An 18,407-nucleotide genomic window follows, 5' to 3' on the forward strand; every position below is an offset into this window, starting at 1 on the left:
ATCTCCCCTGATATTTTAGACCACATTACAATTTACTAGTGATGTTAGTTATGCTAACATTTACTGAGTGCTTCTTTATGTGCCCAGGATAATGGGCTAAATTCATTTTCTCATTTCCTTCTCACAAATTCAACAATTCAACAAATATTACCAGGCACTGTTCTAGGTAATACAGACAAAGTCCCTTCCCCCATGGAGCTTACACTCTATGGGGAGAGATAGAGCTGAAACAGCAATATCTAAGAAAAAACAATGAGAACTAGGAACAAAACCAAGCACAGAAGAGGGCAAGGAGAGAAGGGCCAGCTACTTTAGGAATGACACTCAGAAAAAGACTTCCACGAGGAGATAACTCCTGAGCAGAGACACAGATGATGAGACCAAGCCAACCACCAGTAAGTCTGGGGGAAGAGTGTTCCATGCAGCAAGAACAGCCAAGTGTAGAGGCTCTGCTGGGATGGAAATTAGTTTGGTGTATTTAAGGCACAAAAAGAAGACCATGGTGGCTAGAGCAGAATGAGCAGGGAGTGACAGACTATGAAGCTGAAAGGTAGGCAGGGACCAGACAGGCCACAGGAAGATATTCATATTTTCCTCTAAGCACATAATGGGAAGGTTGTGAACAGATTCCTTTGGCCACTATGTGAAGAAGAAACCCTAAAGGAGCAACTGTAGATCCACGCATAAGGTGAGATGGTGATAAAGTGGTAGCATTCAAGATGCAATTTGAAAGTAAAATAAAGAGGACTTACTGAAAAATTTAATGTGGTGGGAAAGGGAAAATGAATTACCAATGATGACTACAGGGTTTTGCACTGAGCACAATTCACCAGGTACCATTAACAAAAATTAGGAAAGCTGGAAGATGAGCAGATTGGGAGAGAATTTATGGAAATAGGTGCTGCTATTAACATTCTCATTTTACAGATTAACAAGCAAGTTTAGAGAGGTCAAATAAGCAATCCAACTTCACTTAACTGGTAAGTGAAATTACTAATTCCTTTCACATACATTTATTTTTACCCTCACAGCACCCCTTTATTATCATCTCCAATTTACAGATAAGGAAAATTGAGGCCCAGGAATGGGAAGGCCACACAGAAACAAAGTGGCAGAGCCTAGATGTCAGCTATGTCTAATAATAGATCTATTTTCCAATAAAGGAGACAGGCTAGGAGACTGATAAGGAAAACCAGGAGGCCAGGTATAACAGAAAGGATCTGAGGTTTTAACAAAACCACCCCCTCAGATTCTCTTTCAGTGTTCTGAACTTCCCCGAAGAAAAACTCCAGGAGAAACTCCATATGCTGGGAGTTGCAGAGAGAACAACACATGTTGTCCACGTTAGGAAAGTGGTTCCTGAGTCCCACTTCAGAATCACAATTGTTAATTAAAATGCAGATTCCTGGGCTTCCGCCTACACATACTTGTACAATCTGTGGAAGCGACGCGTGGAATCTGCATTGGACTGTAACCCTAGCATTCTAGGAGGCCGAGGCGAGAGGATCGTTTTAAGTCATGAATTCCAGAACAGCCTGACCAAGAGCGACACCCTGTCTCGGCCAAAAACAGAAAAATTTAGCCGGGCATGTTGGCACATGCCTGTAGTCCCTGCTACTGGGGAGGCTGAGGCAGAAGGATCGCTTTAGTCCAGGAGTTTGAGGTTGCTGTGAGCTACGATGACGCCAACCGCATTCTAGCCCGGGTGACAGAATGAAACTGTCTCAAAAAAAAAAAAGCGCTCCATTAATCTTCGTCGTACAATCAAGTTTGAGAATTGAGGAAATATGGTTTGAAGGCCGTAAACTAACAGTCTGAACTAAGCAGACCACTTTACACCTCCGAGCCGGTTTCCACAGCTGTTAAAGAGGACGGAGTGATAAAACGCGCAGCCTGACACACCCGCCCGGCTGGGAGAAGCAAGCAAGGCGATTGGTTAAAGCGGCGGTAGCCGCGGGTCATTGTGGGATACAGAGGGGCCGGGCCGCCCCGTGAAGGCTTGTGGGACAGAGAGGGGCTGCCGGCCGCTCCCCGCCTCCAGCTTCGCTTGCAAGGCCGCCACGTTTCCATAATGAACGCCCTTTTAGGGCGTCTCCGGATGCCTGACGTAACCATAACCAGCCCTCCCGCGTCTTGGCCCCTCGGAGTCTAACCAGGACAGCCTGCGAAGCGCAGTGACGGATTTCCGGGTGCACCTTCGCTTTACGACTCGTGCGCTCTTCCTTCCGCCAAACCCGGAGGAAGCCGGAGAGGTTTACGACAGCGCCGGTCGTATTTACGGCGCCTCCTACTGCGTGCGCATGTTCTCTTTTTTTCCCGGTTCATGGAGTGCAGCTGGTAACGCGGCCTCCGGCTCGGATCATCTCTTGCCATCCCGGCCGGCCGTGGCCGTTGCAGGTGAGCGGCGTGTTTCGTAGAGTCCTGCGGACCTCCGGAGCCGACTTGGACCAGGCCCGGTCTTCGGGGGGCCTACCGGAAGAGACTTCTCCTACGTCCCCCACCGCGGTCGCTGCCTCTCCGCTGGGCGGAGCAGGAATCCGCCTTCTGGGGCCGGAGACCCCACACACTGCGGCATGCGGGCCACGGCGTGCTGGGTGAGGTCCCTGGCCCTAAACCCCACTCAGTGGCCACGGGCTGGGCGAATTTGATCATGTCACTTAACCCAGCGGGGTCACAGGGTCTTATTTCTAAAGTGGCCAAAGACTTCCTGAGTTTCTGGGACGGGTATTGAGGATGCCAAGCTTAGCGGTGTTCAGCCCCTGTTCTGAGTAATTCACATTCCAGAATTTCCCTTTCCTTTTCTGTGAAATGTAAGGCTAGGACAGAGGAGTAGATTTGATCTCTGATCTGAAGCCCACCCCACCCCCTTCCCGGGGATTGATGGTGTGCGATCTGTAGCGGCCTGTGGCTTCGCAGAGCCCCTCTGACTGCCCTGTCGGTGCCTCCCCATCCTGCCCCTGTGGCCAACACAACTGTCACATCATTTTAGCTGAGCAGCTCAGTTTCTCCTACTATTCCCATTTGCTCACGTTTTTTTTACATGTGCTGAAGGCCAGGGAACTTCTTCCCACCCCATGATTCTCCAAGGACATGATGCATGTCAAGCTTTGGGCCTGTTCCTTCTTGAGCTTCTGACAGAACCAGATTTTTAAAGCAGTGTGCGTCAAGACATCATTGTCGTGTTGTTAAATATGGTCTCAAATGCCAGATCTTGCCAGGCTGCTGCATACCTGTAAGATAATGGAAAGAAAGCTGGACTTAGGGTAGACAACCCTGGAAGTCAAATCTATTTTGAGATGGTGAGATCAAGTGCTTGGTTTGACTGAGCTTCAGTGTTTCACCTCTAAAATAGGGGAATGGGGGAGTTAGTGGTGTTAAAGTATCCAGCATAGTGCCTGACACTTGGAGCTTAATAAGTATCTATTTAATGTGAATTTGTTTTGAGACCACCACCCCTTTTCTTTTGTCCTCTTCCCACAGCATAGCTTAAGTTCAAATTTGGAGGATGAAGCTCCCAGTTTCATTCCCTGTTGCTATCACCCAAATGTCATCTCTGTAGGAAGCCTCAATCTCTCCCTCATGGGCCAGTGAGGAGAGTTTACTAACTTTAATATACCTGTGTTCTCTGATTACTTTCCACCCTGCAGGAGGTATCTGTGTAATGGATTTTCCTCTGGGAACACACCTTCTGAACATTTTCAGAGGATTATAGTGGACGATAAATGCATGGGTTTTTGATAGGAAGTGTCCGGCTACTGTCTACCATGCAGCCCCTGGATTTTATTCCCCTGAAAGGAGCTATAGGATTTTGTAGAGTGTGGACTCTGAAGCCAAACTGCCTGGGTTCAAACTTTGCATCAAATCGTGTTGAGACTGGGCAATTTCTTCATTTCTCTATGCCTCAGTTACCTTTTCTGAAAAGTGGGGCTAATGCTGGGTTCTACCTCACAAAGTTATTGGGAGGATTTAATGAATTAATGCATGTTAAGCACTAAGAACAGTGCCTGGAAATGTTGATGAGCATTTGACATATGGCCACTTTGGACCTAAGGTTTATGGGGACCTGCTCCACCTTCTGACAGCTGTTTTGTCTGGCTTATGACCACTTGCATGGCACACAGGATTTGCTTTGATGACAAAAAATTGGAAGAACAAGAAAGTTGAATTTCAGGATATACTACGTAAAGATCCTTTTTTCTCAGCACTCTGTGCCTAAATGTGTTTTTGCAAGTCTAAATAGTAATTGTGTTTTACAAAGAAAGTTTTCATGTGTGTTAACTAATAAGACTTTCACAATGATCCTGTGATATAAATAAGGATCTGGTTTATTTTATGGATGAAAAGACTGAAGCTTAGGGAAGTTAAGTATCATATGCCTTGGTGAAGGTGTGTCTGAGAACCAGAATGCACTTAATATACTTGAAAACATGTTAATACATTTCATCAAATCTGAAACATTACCAAATTTTTAAAGCACTGTTATTTTGTTTGACACTGAGAAAAAACTACCAATTAAGGTACAACACCCCATCAAGCATAAGATGCAACCTCATTTTTAAAGATGTAACAGTAAAAAGAGGGTGTCAAAGAATTAGTGAAATATGGTAAATAAGGTTTGTTAGCAGTTTTCTGAGTTTTAAGTACTAATTCACAGTATTATTTACAAGAAAACATAGTAGTAGCTCAACAGTTGAGGATTCCTGTTTTGTATGTGTTGCTTTTTGAATTTTATTTTTTATGTCTTTGTTTACCTCCTGTGGAGGGCTTTTGTATTTTGAGGCCTTCATGCATATGCTACTCACATTATTTATATTTTTAAGGTATTGGAAGATGGCAAAGTTCATGACACCTGTGATCCAGGACAATCCCTCAGGCTGGGGTCCCTGTGCGGTTCCCGAGCAGTTTCGGGATATGCCCTACCAGCCATTCAGCAAAGGAGATCGGCTGGGAAAGGTACTGGCCTGTCAGCAGGAATCTGAATCTTTTCAGCTGTGGCTGCTGCTCTCCACGAGTCCCTGTTTCGATTTTATTCTTTCAAAAGCTTAACTCGTGTGTTCCTTATAGGAATACCAGCTGAGAAAGGTTATACTCTCTGGAAGTAGTCATAGGAGAGCTGTGCACTTACAAAGGCATTGTGAGCCAGTTCTGCTGGTACTTTGTCACACTGTGTTCTCTCACCTTCAGGGGTTTCTGGATCAATAGAAACTTGCATGGTTGACCTGTGAGTTCTCTGTCTTTTCTTGTTGTTCTTAATAGGTTGCAGACTGGACGGGAGCCACATACCAAGATAAGAGGTACACAAGTAAGTGTTCAACTAACTACCCCAATCAGGGCATTGGGAAAGTTGTTAATTTTTCTAGTAACCTACATTTGAAAGCTTTCTGGAATGTGAAGGAAATGCTAACGATAATTCATAGCTTCTGGGATGTAATCTAGACTTCAGACGCTACGTATTTTATTTTATTTTATTTTTTTGAGACAGAGTCTCACTTTGTTGCCCAGGCTAGAGTGAGTGCCGTGGCGTCAGCCTAGCTCACAGCAACCTCAATCTCCTGGACTCAAGCAATCCTCCTGCCTCAGCCTCCCAACTAGCTGGGACTACAGGCATGTGCCACCATGCCTGGCTAATTTTTTTTCTATATATATTAGTTGGCCAATTAATTTATTTCTATTTATAGTAGAGATGGGGGTCTCGCTCTTGCTCAGGCTGGTTTCGAACTCCTGAACTTAAGCAGTCCGCCCGCCTCGGCCTCCCAGAGTGCTAGGATTACAGGCGTGAGCCACCGTGCCCAGCCAGACACTACGTATTTAAAAATTGCCCCAAAACTTAGACTGTTCATTAAGGAAATCTGGCCTATGATAATGAGGTTTCCCTCCAGTTTGAGGGAGCCAAAGATCCTTTTAAAAGTCAATTGACCAACATTACCATTTTGTGTTTCCTTGCTTGGGATTTACTAAATCTCCGAAGCCAGTCAGTGGACTCCAAGTTTAAAACCTCTGGTTCCTAATACGATAAAAAGCTTTTTCTCTGTGCCAGTTGAGATCATTGGAAGTGGCTGCCTGGAATACTGAGTTTTCTGAAGCTCAGGTTGGCAAGAAAGTATATCATGATCCATTAGACATGTCTGCCTTAGGGATCAGATAAGGGAGCATGTGCCTGTATTTACCTCTCCTATTAAATTAAATCTTAGTTGAGATTCTTACACAATTAAGAGTGAAATGGGCTAGCTTGAGTCCCTCTGTCTTGGCTTAGGAAGTTCTTTGGACCAGAGCTTTTCAAACTTGAATGTGCATATGAATCACCTGGGGATCTTGTTAAAAGGCCAGTTCTGATTCAGTAGATCTGAGGTGGGGCTGTGAGTCTGTCTGTCTAACAAACTGCCAGCCAGTGCTATAGTTCCTGAGACACTTCAACTAACAAGGCTTTAGACTGTATGTATATGTAAAGTCTATAGGTGGCAGTTATTACACGCTGTCACTTTTGCCCCCAGATAAGTACTCCTCTCAGTTTGGTGGTGGAAGTCAATATGCTTATTTCCATGAGGAGGATGAAACTAGCTTTCAACTGGTGGATACAGCACGCACACAGAAGACTGCCTACCAGCGGAATCGGATGAGATTTGCACAGGTAAGCCAAGAGCCAGCAACCTGACCATCTTGGGGCTATCACTTGCTGCCTTATAAATACTAATGGGAGAGGAAAGCATATTATCATAGGTCTTTCAGTGAATCCCAGGTCACTGTTCAGTGACAGACTCTGCTAAAGTAAACTTGTACTTGGTCCAAGGGTGCATTTAAATAGTTTAGATTGCTGTTCACCAGTAGCTAGGACATCATACCCATTGCTAAGAATGGATGGTTTGTGCTAGATAAAAAGGTACACCTGTGCCTATTGCCTCACTTAATTGCTGTATACAGGCTTTATTAAGTAGATGGTCCAGTTTAGCTGCATAGTATCACATAAAGAGACAAACTCAGCAACCCCAAGAAGATCCAGTAAAACCTACTTCAATGAAAAATATTCTGTGTAAATATAAGTCTAAGCTAATTCCAAGTAGTTTCCCCACTAAAACCCCTAGAGTGTTGATGCTATAAAATAAGAATAAAAGCACACAGTAACATGTGAAACTTGGGATTTTGCATCCTAAACTTACTCTAAACACTTCCCATTACCCTTGCCTGTTGTAAGCCAAATCTCCAAGATTTTAACATGAGTTTTTTTTCCCGATTCTCAGCGGAACCTCCGCAGAGACAAAGATCGACGGAACATGTTGCAGTTCAACCTGCAAACCCTGCCTAAGAGTGCTAAGCAGAAAGAGAGGTGAGTTTCACATCCTCCCAGAGCAAAGGACCCTTCCCACACTGGCCATACTCCAGAACCCTAGGGCCAAAGCAGGAGGATGGTTGTCTTCATCATTGTAAAAGAAAAAATTGTAAAGCCACCAGGCCACCTTTAGCCTGTTCTCCCAGGGCCAGTTCATGACAGACAGCATGGGCAGGAAACTAACTCCTTGTAGTGGGACATGTGCAGTGAATAGAAACAAAAGCAATGAGGCCGGGTGTGGTGGCGCACGCCTGTGATCCTAGCACTCTGGGAGGCTGAGGCGAGCGGATTGCTCGAGGTCAGGAGTTCGAAACCAGCCTGAGCAAGAGCGAGACCTCATCTCTACTATAAATAGAAAGAAATTAGTTGGCCAACTAATATATATAGAAAAAATTAGCCAGGCATAGTGGCGCATGCCTATAGTCCCAGCTACTTGGGAGGCTGAGGCAGTAGGATCAGTTGAGCCCAGGAGTTTGAGGTTGCTGTGAGCTAGACTGACGCCACAGCACTCACTCTAGCCTGGGCAACAAAGTGAGACTCTGTCTCAAAAAAAAAAAGCAATGAGATGAGACTGGAGCTTTCCTAGACTTGGTTCTGCTGTGGCACAACTCCAGAAAGCCCCATTTATACTATGTCCTGTGCGCCCCCTGGAGTTGTGTAATACAGCAGCCACTACATGCCAGGTTGGGGCTGCCAGTGGAGAGTCACTGTCAATGGAGTGAAATATATCTGGTCAGCGTTTGGGGGCAGTATGCCTCTTCCAGCATCTCCATTGTGCACCCTTTTGGCCTATTCCTTTTATGATCCCCTGTTTTCCATAGTTCAGAGAAGTCAGTGATGTTGAGGTTTACCTAAAGTGGCAGCTTCTGCCTTTTGAAGAAGCCACTAAAAGATCTGTACTGAGATCACAATATTTCTATCTTTTCAGAGAACGCATACGACTACAGAAAAAATTCCAGAAGCAATTTGGAGTTAGGCAGAAATGGGATCAAAAATCACAGGTAGTGTATTTATACCAGAATTCCATCTGTGAGCTTGCTATGGTGTTTTCTGTTTGTTTGTCTTTATAATAGCTTTATTATTTTATGATGCACATACTATATAATTTTAGTTTTTAGTATACAGCCATTACTACAGTCAATTTCAGACCATTTTCATCACCCCAAGAAGAAACCCTGGGCTGGGCGTGGTGGCTCATGCATGTAATCATAGCACTCTGGGAGGCCAGGGCAAGGTGGGAGGATCATTTGAGGCCAGGAGTTCAAGACCAGCCTGAGCAAGGGTGAGACCCTGTCTCTACAAAAAATAGAAAAATTAGCTAGGCATGGTGTCACTTGCCTATATTCCCAGCTACTCAGGAGGCTGAGGCAGGAGGATCACTTGAGCTTAAGTGTTTGAAGTTGCAGTGAGCTATAATGACACCACTGTATTGTAGCCTTAGTGAAACCCTATAAGCTTTAGCAGTCACCCTGTCTTAGTCCGTTTTCTATTACTATAACAAAATACCTGTACTATAAACTATAAAGGAAGGTGGTTTATTTTTACTATTCTGGAGGCTGAGAAGTCCAAGATCATGCAGCCTCATCTGGTAAGGGCCTGGCACTGCTTCATAGCATGGCAGAAAAGCAGAAGTTGGAAGGGGGCATGAGAGAGAAGAGGGGGCTGAACTCTTCTAGCTAACCCATTCCTTCAAGAAAGGCATTAATCCCCTCTAAATGACCTGATCTCCTCTTAAAGACCCCGCCTCCCAACACCACCACAGTGGATTCGAATTTCAGTGTAAATTCCAGGGGACATACCTAAACCATTGCATACCCTGTATTTGCCCCAACTGTAGACAACCACTTCTATTTTCTGCCTATATGGATTTTTTTGTTTTGCACATTTCACATAAATGGAATCATACACCGTATGATCTTTTGTGACAGGCTACTTTTATTTAGCATAGTGTTTTCTAGGTTCATCCACGTTGTAGCATGTACCAATACAGTTGTCCCTTGGTATACTAGGGGGATTGGTTCCAGGACCCCATGTGTACCAAAATCCATGCATACACATGTCCTATGGTGGGCCCGGTGGAACCCACATATGAAAAGTTGACTCTCTGTACACCTGGGTTTTGCATCCCGAAAATACTGTGTTTTCCATCCATGTTCAGTGCAGGGGGTGGGGTATGCATATTAAGTGGACCCGAGCAGTTCAAACCCATGTTGTTCAAGAGTCAGCTGTACTTCATTTCATTTTAATTGCCAAATAATATTCCTTTGTATGGATAACCATATTTTGCTGAGCAGTTCACCCGTCTGTGGACAATTGGGTAGTTTATACTTTTGGGCTATTATGAGTGTACTGCTATGAACATTCATGTGCAGATGTTTGTGTGGGCATTCTGAGAACAGTAGGCACATACAAGCAAAAGTGAAGTTACAGTTGTCTTACAGTGTAAGTGTAAGTTATAGTTACATTTTGCTGCACATGATGCTTGCTTTATCAAGAATAGTTGATATCCTGAGAGAAATGAAAAGGAGCTGTTACATGTTCTCCAAGTGACATCAGTGCCTAGGACTGGACCCCTGTTTGCTTCTGAACTTGTGATCCCTTCAGTCCTCTTCTAGAGTGTAAGCTCTAGGAGTGAGGGATTCTGTCTTACAAAACAGCCAACACTATATTTTTTGAATAAAAGCCCTTTGTATTGTTAAGCTTTCTTTTGCTTATGTTTTGTATGGCCTTTAATTTTTGTTTTCCTCCAATGATTTTCCACCACAGAAACCCCGAGACTCTTCAGTTGAAGTTCGTAGTGACTGGGAGGTGAAAGAAGAAATGGATTTTCCTCAGTTGATGAAAATGCGTTATCTGGAAGTATCAGAGCCACAGGACATGTACGTAGCATCTTTTGCTGCTTCCCACCATACTCTTATGTGTGTAGAAAAGCTGATGTAAGTATTTCCAAAAAGGCTTTGAAGCAACTTACTCCAAACATGTTAAATAAAATTAACAGAAGTGTTTTTAAAGAACAAGACCGGGGGGAAAAGTAGAAGTCTAGTGATATTAAACTGCAGACTTCTTTTAACTTCCTGGCATCCTGAGCAAAGCAGATTAAGTTATATAGCTTTTTTGGCAGAAAGAGAAAAGAAAGCAGAAAGAAATTTGCTGATGTTAAACTCCAGATATCTTTCAGCTTCCTGGCATCCTGAGCAAAAGAAAAGTAAGATTAAGTTATAAAGCTCTTCAAGCCAAAAGAGAAATAGGGATTCTTGAGGAGAATCTTTGCTTCTCCTGACATTTCCAAGAGCCCCTTACCTCAGAGGGCAAGTAGATGGGGAGCAGAGCACCAGGCTACAAGTCAGACCCCTGGATGCGGCTGCAACTGGTCATTCTCTCGGCCTCAGGCTCCCTGTCTCTTACACAGAGGTGGGGCTGGGTGGGTTGTGTTCGCTGTGTCCCCTGGAGCCACATCAGGAGCTGAGAGGACAGGGAACCAAGCAGACTCCAATGATTTATCTTTTCTAGTCAGTGTTTTCCATCCCTTATATGTTAGACTTCTGATTCCATGGCTTTAAAAAAGGGCCATCTCCTTTACTTGCATATCGTGCCCACTCTCCTCAGCGAGTGTTGCGGGGCCCTGGAATACTATGATAAAGCCTTTGACCGCATCACCACGAGGAGTGAGAAGCCACTGCGGAGCATTAAGCGCATCTTCCACACTGTCACCACCACAGATGACCCTGTCATCCGAAAGGTATGCGCCGCCTCTGCCCCTGTCCCACCCGTTAGATATGCTGTCAGCTTCTACAGCTGAGCCTCAGAACAAACAGAGTGCACGGGAATATCAGTGTATTGTTAGGGCCTGTGCATAAGACTCTTCTGAATCCGATTTAAGTTTGATGAAAATAAAGACACTTTGCTGGGCAGGCCAGAAATACTGGTGTTAAGCAGAGCTGGACTCAAACCCCAGCTGTGCCATGCCTCCTAGCTTCATCTCTCTGATCCTTAGTTTTCCCATCAGCAGAAGGAGGTCAGTGTACATGGCACATGCCATAGGGGGCAAGGGTGAAAGCATCAGGAAGCACTGGGCTGGAACCCGGCAAGTGCTCAATGGGCCACAGTTCCGCAGTAGCCCAGGGCAGTTGCTCTGCCCACAGAGGCTCACTGGCTGGTCTGCCACAGCCTTCTTGGGTGAGGGAAGAATGGTTGTGTGAAAAACCTCCTTATGCACCAGGTTTATGTGGCAAGCAAAGGAGTTCTTTCCCATCCACGTGAATGGGCAGTGAGACCTAAGAGAGTCCTCAGATCTTTCTTTCATCCTGTTTGCAGCTGGCAAAAACTCAGGGGAATGTGTTTGCCACCGATGCCATTCTGGCCACGCTGATGAGCTGTACCCGCTCCGTGTATTCCTGGGATATTGTTGTCCAGAGAGTCGGGTCTAAGCTCTTCTTTGACAAGAGGGACAACTCAGACTTTGGTAAGAAGCCCGCCTGAGGAACAACTCAAACTCAAGGGATTTTTGTCAGCTTGAAGCATTCCCTAGTACTTAGAGAGTGGGTAGGAAATCTGTCAGTTTGCCCTAAAAAAATTGACAGCAATGCTTGAATCCCTCCCAGACTCCTCAAAGACACGGGAAGGGACTGTCACTGCAGTACCTCCTCAAGGTATCAGCCTTTGGAGTCCTCACAGCACCCCAGTGTACTCTTCCTGGGGATACTCATTCGAATAGCACTTTCCTGACCTCTGCCTTCTCTCATGCCATCCTTAGTGTTTGCTTTATGTTTTCCCTTAAATTGATGCCCCCCTTTTATTGGCTTGGGTTTATTTATAAATGCAAAAATACATGTACATATATTTCATACCATACTGATACATTCATACACACCATAAATGAAAACCAGGTTACTCAAAACATAACAGGAATGGAAACAAAACAGTTATATTCTGAATCTGAGTCCTGAGGTCTTTCCTTTGTTAAAAAGCTAACAAAATCATTCTCTTCAGGAATGCAAAAAAATTGAAAGGGGCAGCTTAGCTTTCTGACTGTGAGATTGAATTTCAAGTTGGGCAGTCTTTAAAGTCACCAAGGAGCATCCCCCACCTGCCCAGCTCTCCCCACCCCCACCATGAGTCCCACACTTGGGAGACCCACCTTAGGAGATGACAGGCCTTGAAGGAAAGGCCTGTGTCGCTCGGATCTCCTCATCTACACAGTGCTGTGCGTGTTGTCAGTGTCTCTTTGCTGCATGTGTTGATGACCTTGCCACCACTTTTGCAGACCTCCTGACAGTGAGTGAGACGGCCAATGAGCCCCCTCAAGATGAAGGTAATTCCTTCAATTCACCCCGAAACCTGGCCATGGAAGCAACCTATATCAACCACAATTTCTCCCAGCAGTGCCTAAGAATGGTGAGGAAATTTTTATTTAGTTAACTACTATCTGTTGAGCATCTGCTTTGTGCAAGGCTCTGGGGTTGTGGGGTCGAGCAGGAGGGATACATATGGTGCCTGCCTGTAGCAGAGGAGTTACGAGCTTGGGCTTTGAGGTCAGACTGCTGACTTTGAACATGTATCTGCCACCTCATAGCTCTGTACTCTTGGCCATGTTTCTTGTCTGTAAATTTAGAATACTGTTGATAATACATGTTCCACACAGACATGTTAAAGATTCCTTCAGTGATTTAACAAATACACTATTGTATACTGATAAGCTGTTTTAGATTCTTTACAGCAGAAAAAAAAACAACGTTCCTTCAGTGTCTGCATCCCTCCCAGCCTTATAGAGCTTTGTTATAATGGAGAAGAAAGACAATGAACGCTGAATAAATTTGTTATGTCAAATGGGAATATGTGCTATGGCAGGAAAAACAACTCGGTAGGGGTATGGTTACTAATTAATTGTTACAATTCAAGTGCCAACAGTCAGGAGGGGAAAGTAGGCATAAAACAAGCAGCAATCTCAGAGCCCCCCAGGGACCTGGCCAGGGCAGTAATTAAGCTGACTGGCGTTGGCTGCAAGATTAGCACTGTCTCACGGCACCTGTCATTTCTGCAGGGAAAGGAAAGATACAATTTCCCCAACCCAAACCCGTTTGTGGAGGACGACATGGATAAGAATGAGATCGCCTCTGTTGCATACCGGTATGTTACCTCTCTGGTGGATGTGTGACCAGATTACAGCACAGGCCCTATTGTGTGGGGTCTCAGGTGACCAGATGAGTTTCTCCTTCATCGCAGGTATCGCAGGTGGAAGCTTGGAGATGATATTGACCTTATTGTTCGTTGTGAGCATGATGGCGTCATGACCGGAGCCAATGGGGAAGTGTCCTTCATCAACATCAAGACACTCAATGAGTGGGATTCCAGGGTGAGGCACCATGTCTGTCACCTCCTTATGACACCATGTCTGTGTTATCCACAGTGCCTGTTGTCACAAGCTAGCGCCTATGAACTAGCCTCTTTTCCCCTTTCGTTACTTATAGGGCTACCTAGGTTTTTGTCTTATGAAATTTTTTCTCTGCTTAGTTCCTGACTGAGAAAGAGTGTGAAGTATGTGTGCAGAACTGTGTTACGTTTAAAGAACTTTTCTGCTTATTTTGCACAAAGGAACCAGTAACTCCATTCTTCCAGTACTTTCTTCCTCTCTGTTCTATTCTGACCTCCTATTGGCTTCTGCTCTCTGCAGGCATCTGATTTTCATCTCCTTATTATCTGGGTTGGCCATTTTTCTGTCAGCCTGACAATGCTTCATTTTGACCTCTTCTTTGATTTACTGGGCCACTACCTTCTCTTCAATCTTTTGATTCCTTTTTTTCAGCTCCTTCACTTACCGAACTCAGATTCTAAGATCTAGCTCAGAATTGACTCTTCTGAGGCACCTTGATAGAAACACGCTTTCTCCATTTTCTTCCTCCTCCTCCCATGCTCCCTTGTGCTGGTGCTCCACAATCGTTGGGCTGTTACTCTTTCACAAGCTACCCAGATTTGTGTGCTGCATCTGAATTGAAGTGGGTGGTGCTCCAGGTGCTGGTGTGTAGAATAGAGGATGTTCAGTAGGGAGGATGGCTCCAAGGCCAGGCCTGTGTTGGACAAGTCTCTGTGAGATGTACAGAGGGCTGTTACTGCTTCCTGCCCAGAGCAAAGGGACCAGCATGGGCTGCTGCTGATTCTAACCCCTCCAGGACTCCTTATACCCCATCACCTGCAAAAAAAGCACACTGGAAGTTTTGCTGTGGGCCTGGCTCTGGGGCCAATGGCCTTTTCTTGGACTTACCACAGTGAGCTCCCTGCAGCATTCAGCATTGCCATGTTTATGTGGCTTTGACCTCAGTGTTGCTACTCTAGTATATTTCTTTGCTCCCTTCACATGTGGTTTCTGCTGACTCTCCTCCTTTTTATAGAGATGGGGTCTCACTGTGTTGCTCAGGCTAGTCTCGAACTCCTGGCCTCAAGCTATTCTCAGCCTTCCCAAACACTGGGGTTACAGGTGTGAGCCACCATGCCTGGCCAGCTCCCCTCTTTTTTGACCCTCAGTGGAGCCTTCTCTTAGGGTCAGTCCCCCACACAGCTTTCTTTGCCACAAGTACTTCTTTAGATAGGCTTGTATTTGTTTCTTTTGCACTGTAACAAATTAACAGAAACTTAATGGTTTAAAACAACACTAATCATTAGCTTATAGCTCTGTAGATCAGAATTCCAGCACGGTGTGGCTTGGTTCTCTGTTGAGGTGTCATAGGCTGAAGTTAGGGTGTCAGTAGAGCTGAGTTCTCATTTGGAAGTTCAGGAAGAAGGTTTCTTTGCAAGCTCATGCCAGTTGTTGGCAGAGTTCAGTTCCTTCCAGTTGCGTGACTGAGATGCCCATTCCCGACTTCTCAAATCTGAGATTTACTCTGACTTGCCTCCCTTTGTTTTTCTGCTAAAACACCTTCCCCTTCCAGTATCCTCATTCCTGTCATTGCCTCTGGCTCGTCCATCCATGAGCCTGTCTTTCCCCAGTTTGTCTTTCCCCCGCTCACATAAGTTCGGAGCTGCTAACATCTCCCATCCTCCTTTGCACTGTTCTGTTGTGCTGTCAGGGCAGTCTGTCTGCTGACTCAGTTCAGGATTCCCCTGACATCATCACCTAGCTCAGGACCCTGGTGATGGTTCCTGTTTTGCACTCATGCCGCAACTTGTCTCCACCACCACCCTCAAATCTAATCCATCTCTGCCAATCAGTTGTCCAAACACTGCTTATCGTGCAATGCAGACTGGTGGAAGGGCTCTTAAAATGCCACAGCAAGCCAGGAATGGTGGTGCACACCTGTTTTCTTAGCTGTAGGACTATGGGGGGCTAAGGAGGGAGGATTGCTTAACTTAAGCCCAGGAGTTGGAGTCTAGCCTGAGCAACATAGCAAGACCCCATCTCTAACAAAAGGGGAAAATGCCACAGTAAACTCACAAGGGTACCACAGGATATTTTAAATGTTTGGGAGAAACACAAGTGTGTCAGGATATTACTGTGTGGTTTGAACCTACTACTGAATAGAAGGAATTCTTCAGTATTTCTTTTGGCTTAGGGTTGCCATGAACCAAGAAAGTTTGGGAACTTCTGCCATGTGACCTTTGACCTCACTGTGGATCCAGCTTCCCACATCTATAAATGAGGTGGTTAGAGAAGACAATCTTTCTGGGGTCCCTCATGTGTGGGGGAGAGGGTGTAAAACATCAGACTCTGGGCTCCTCACGCTCTGCAGGCCTCTGACCCCACCTGGGGGTGGCTCAGCCTGGCTTTCCCACCCAGCAGGCCTCTCAGATCAGGACCTCCTGTTTCCACCTGCAGCTTGTGTGTCAGCATTCTCCACAAGGTCAACATTGTCTGTGGAGCCCTTCCTTGCCATACAACACATAGCACACAGCTGTCTCTGCCATTTCTATGGCACTTATTTCTAATGTACGTGTGTGTGTGTGTGTCCATCTGTTTGTCCCTGTCTAGGAGAGCTCTAAAAAGAGAGGAATTACAATTTGCCTGTGTGCTGTGTGGCAGGCTGTGCAAGGGGGGGAGCATGTCTTTGTCTCTGAAATGGTAACAGTCTCAGCGCGTACTCACTTTCCAGTTAGGCAGACCAGGGAGCTTCTCTGCCAGAGGAGTTCCAGAGCCTTGGGCGTTAGGGCCCTGCCTCCGCTCCTGTAACCGGGGCTTTCCTCCTGCAGCACTGTAATGGTGTTGACTGGCGTCAGAAGCTGGACTCTCAGCGAGGGGCCGTCATTGCCACTGAGCTGAAGAACAACAGCTACAAGTTGGCCCGGTGGACCTGCTGTGCTCTGCTGGCTGGATCTGAGTACCTCAAGCTTGGGTGAGTTTGCTGCCCATGAGTTGTGAGCTTATTTTCTGAAAGCGGGGTGTCTGGGTAGGGAGGTGAAGGCTTGTCTTCTCCCTTTTTCCTTCAGAGTAGCAGCAGACCAGGTATCACCATTTTATTGACGTCTGATCCCAAGTGTTACTATCTCTCTGCTCCAACCACTGATATCCTTTCCTCCAACTAGTTACGTGTCTCGGTACCATGTGAAAGACTCCTCCCGCCACGTCATCCTGGGCACCCAGCAGTTCAAGCCCAATGAGTTTGCCAGCCAGATCAACCTGAGCGTGGAGAATGCCTGGGGCATTCTGCGCTGCGTCATCGACATTTGTATGAAGCTGGAGGAAGGCAAATACCTCATCCTCAAAGACCCCAACAAGCAGGTCATCCGTGTCTATAGCCTGCCTGATGGCACCTTTAGCTCTGATGAAGATGATGAGGAGGAGGAAGAAGAGGAAGAGGAAGAAGAAGGTGTGTAACAAGCTTCTCTCTGAAGTCTAGAGTGATCTTGGGCTAGCATGGGAGCAAGTTCTATAGCCACTGTCATCCTTAACTTGACAAGACTTTTTGAGAATTCCCTGTCACTTGGGTTTGGAGAACCATTCACTTAGGCTCCAAGAGCTGCTTCCACAGCCTTTAGATCACACGAAGAGGTTGGGGAGGAGAGTGGTCTTTAGGAGAAGTGGCAAGATTGAGGCAGAAGCATCTGGGAAAAGGCAGTGGAAGTCCCTGATGGAAGCACCCGTGGTCTAGAGGGCAAAAGGTCTGCTCCAGGTCAGTTTCACAGCCTGAAAGCTGTGTCTCCTGCTTCACCAGCAGTTGACTAAGCGAAATAGCTCTCGGCCCTATAAGGATCTGAAAGGCTTAACTTCTGAGTGGAGGCACTGAAAATTCAAGCATATACAGCACAGATTCAGAAAGGAAACAACATCACAGCACACAACATGTCTCATTTCTCTTAACATTTTTGTGTCTTTCAGAGGAAGAAACTTAAACCAGACAGTGATGTGAAGCTGGGCTTCGTAATTCCACTGAGCCCAGAAGGGCCTTGGAGTATTTGACTCTTGCTCTGTGACGTTTGACAGATGGAATAAAGTATAAGTCTGTTTAGTCTCTTCCTTCATCCTATGTGCACATTCATGATTTACTCTTCTCCAAGTAGCCCTTGGGGGGGCATGAGATTCAGCAGTTTCTATGTGGAGTTCATAGCCTGGGTTCCATCGTGTACTCTTGAGCATTGTTAGTTTTACATTCGTTCTAGGTGATGGATGCACTAAATTTTTTTTGTTCCAGGAACCCCTTGAAATTATCTTTTCATGAGCAGTGTTGTCAGTTGTGAGGTGCCTTAGGGGGGTTCCCCGTAAGAAGTCCATTTCCACAAGACCTCAATGGTCTTCTGATTTAATCAAAACAATTGAGCCTCAGAAAGCAAGCAAAAGTCTATTGAACTTCGTTGTCAGAGGTACTGGAGAGAGTGCAGAATATGTGCTTGGGGAGTTTTCTATGTAAATAGTGTATATGAAAGTGGTGTGGCAGGTGCCAGGAGTTTGAGTCTGGAGTGGTATTGGCGTATTCACCAAATCACCTCTTGAAAGCCCATGGCCCAATCCAGCAGGATTAACTGGAACAAGTGGAAGGTGACTTCAGGCTCATTCTCTAAAAATAATTGTGTATCATCTTCCCCTGCTTTTACTTGTCCTGCATGGGGCTGCCAAGTTGACTGCTAAAAATCCTCCATTCAAACCTCCAATAGCATCCTG

At 45.7% G+C, this 18,407-nt stretch overlaps 1 protein-coding gene across 2 annotated transcripts; it reads left to right on the top strand.

Annotated features, from left to right (window-relative positions):
* The first annotated feature begins 2,230 nt into the window (after positions 1 to 2,230).
* EIF3D (eukaryotic translation initiation factor 3 subunit D) lies at positions 2,231 to 17,770 on the top strand. 2 transcript variants are annotated; one of them, XM_012787100.2, is made up of 15 exons: positions 2,231 to 2,397; positions 4,821 to 4,953; positions 5,257 to 5,302; positions 6,492 to 6,628; positions 7,236 to 7,321; positions 8,253 to 8,325; positions 10,091 to 10,203; positions 10,931 to 11,063; positions 11,639 to 11,786; positions 12,588 to 12,718; positions 13,365 to 13,450; positions 13,547 to 13,676; positions 16,502 to 16,644; positions 16,835 to 17,118; positions 17,628 to 17,770. In XM_012787100.2, exons 2-15 carry the CDS (start codon positions 4,831 to 4,833, stop codon positions 17,639 to 17,641), a joined length of 1,647 nt encoding a protein of 548 aa, XP_012642554.1. In that variant the 5' UTR covers positions 2,231 to 2,397; positions 4,821 to 4,830; the 3' UTR covers positions 17,642 to 17,770. The 2 variants fall into 2 exon arrangements, with proteins under 2 accessions (XP_012642554.1, XP_012642555.1); XM_012787101.2 differs by lacking the exon at positions 2,231 to 2,397 and adding an exon at positions 2,449 to 2,594.
* Positions 17,771 to 18,407: the final 637 nt, after the last annotated feature.

Source organism: Microcebus murinus, chromosome 10, assembly GCF_040939455.1.
Source record: "Microcebus murinus isolate Inina chromosome 10, M.murinus_Inina_mat1.0, whole genome shotgun sequence".
NCBI classification, from domain to species: Eukaryota; Metazoa; Chordata; class Mammalia; order Primates; family Cheirogaleidae; genus Microcebus; species Microcebus murinus.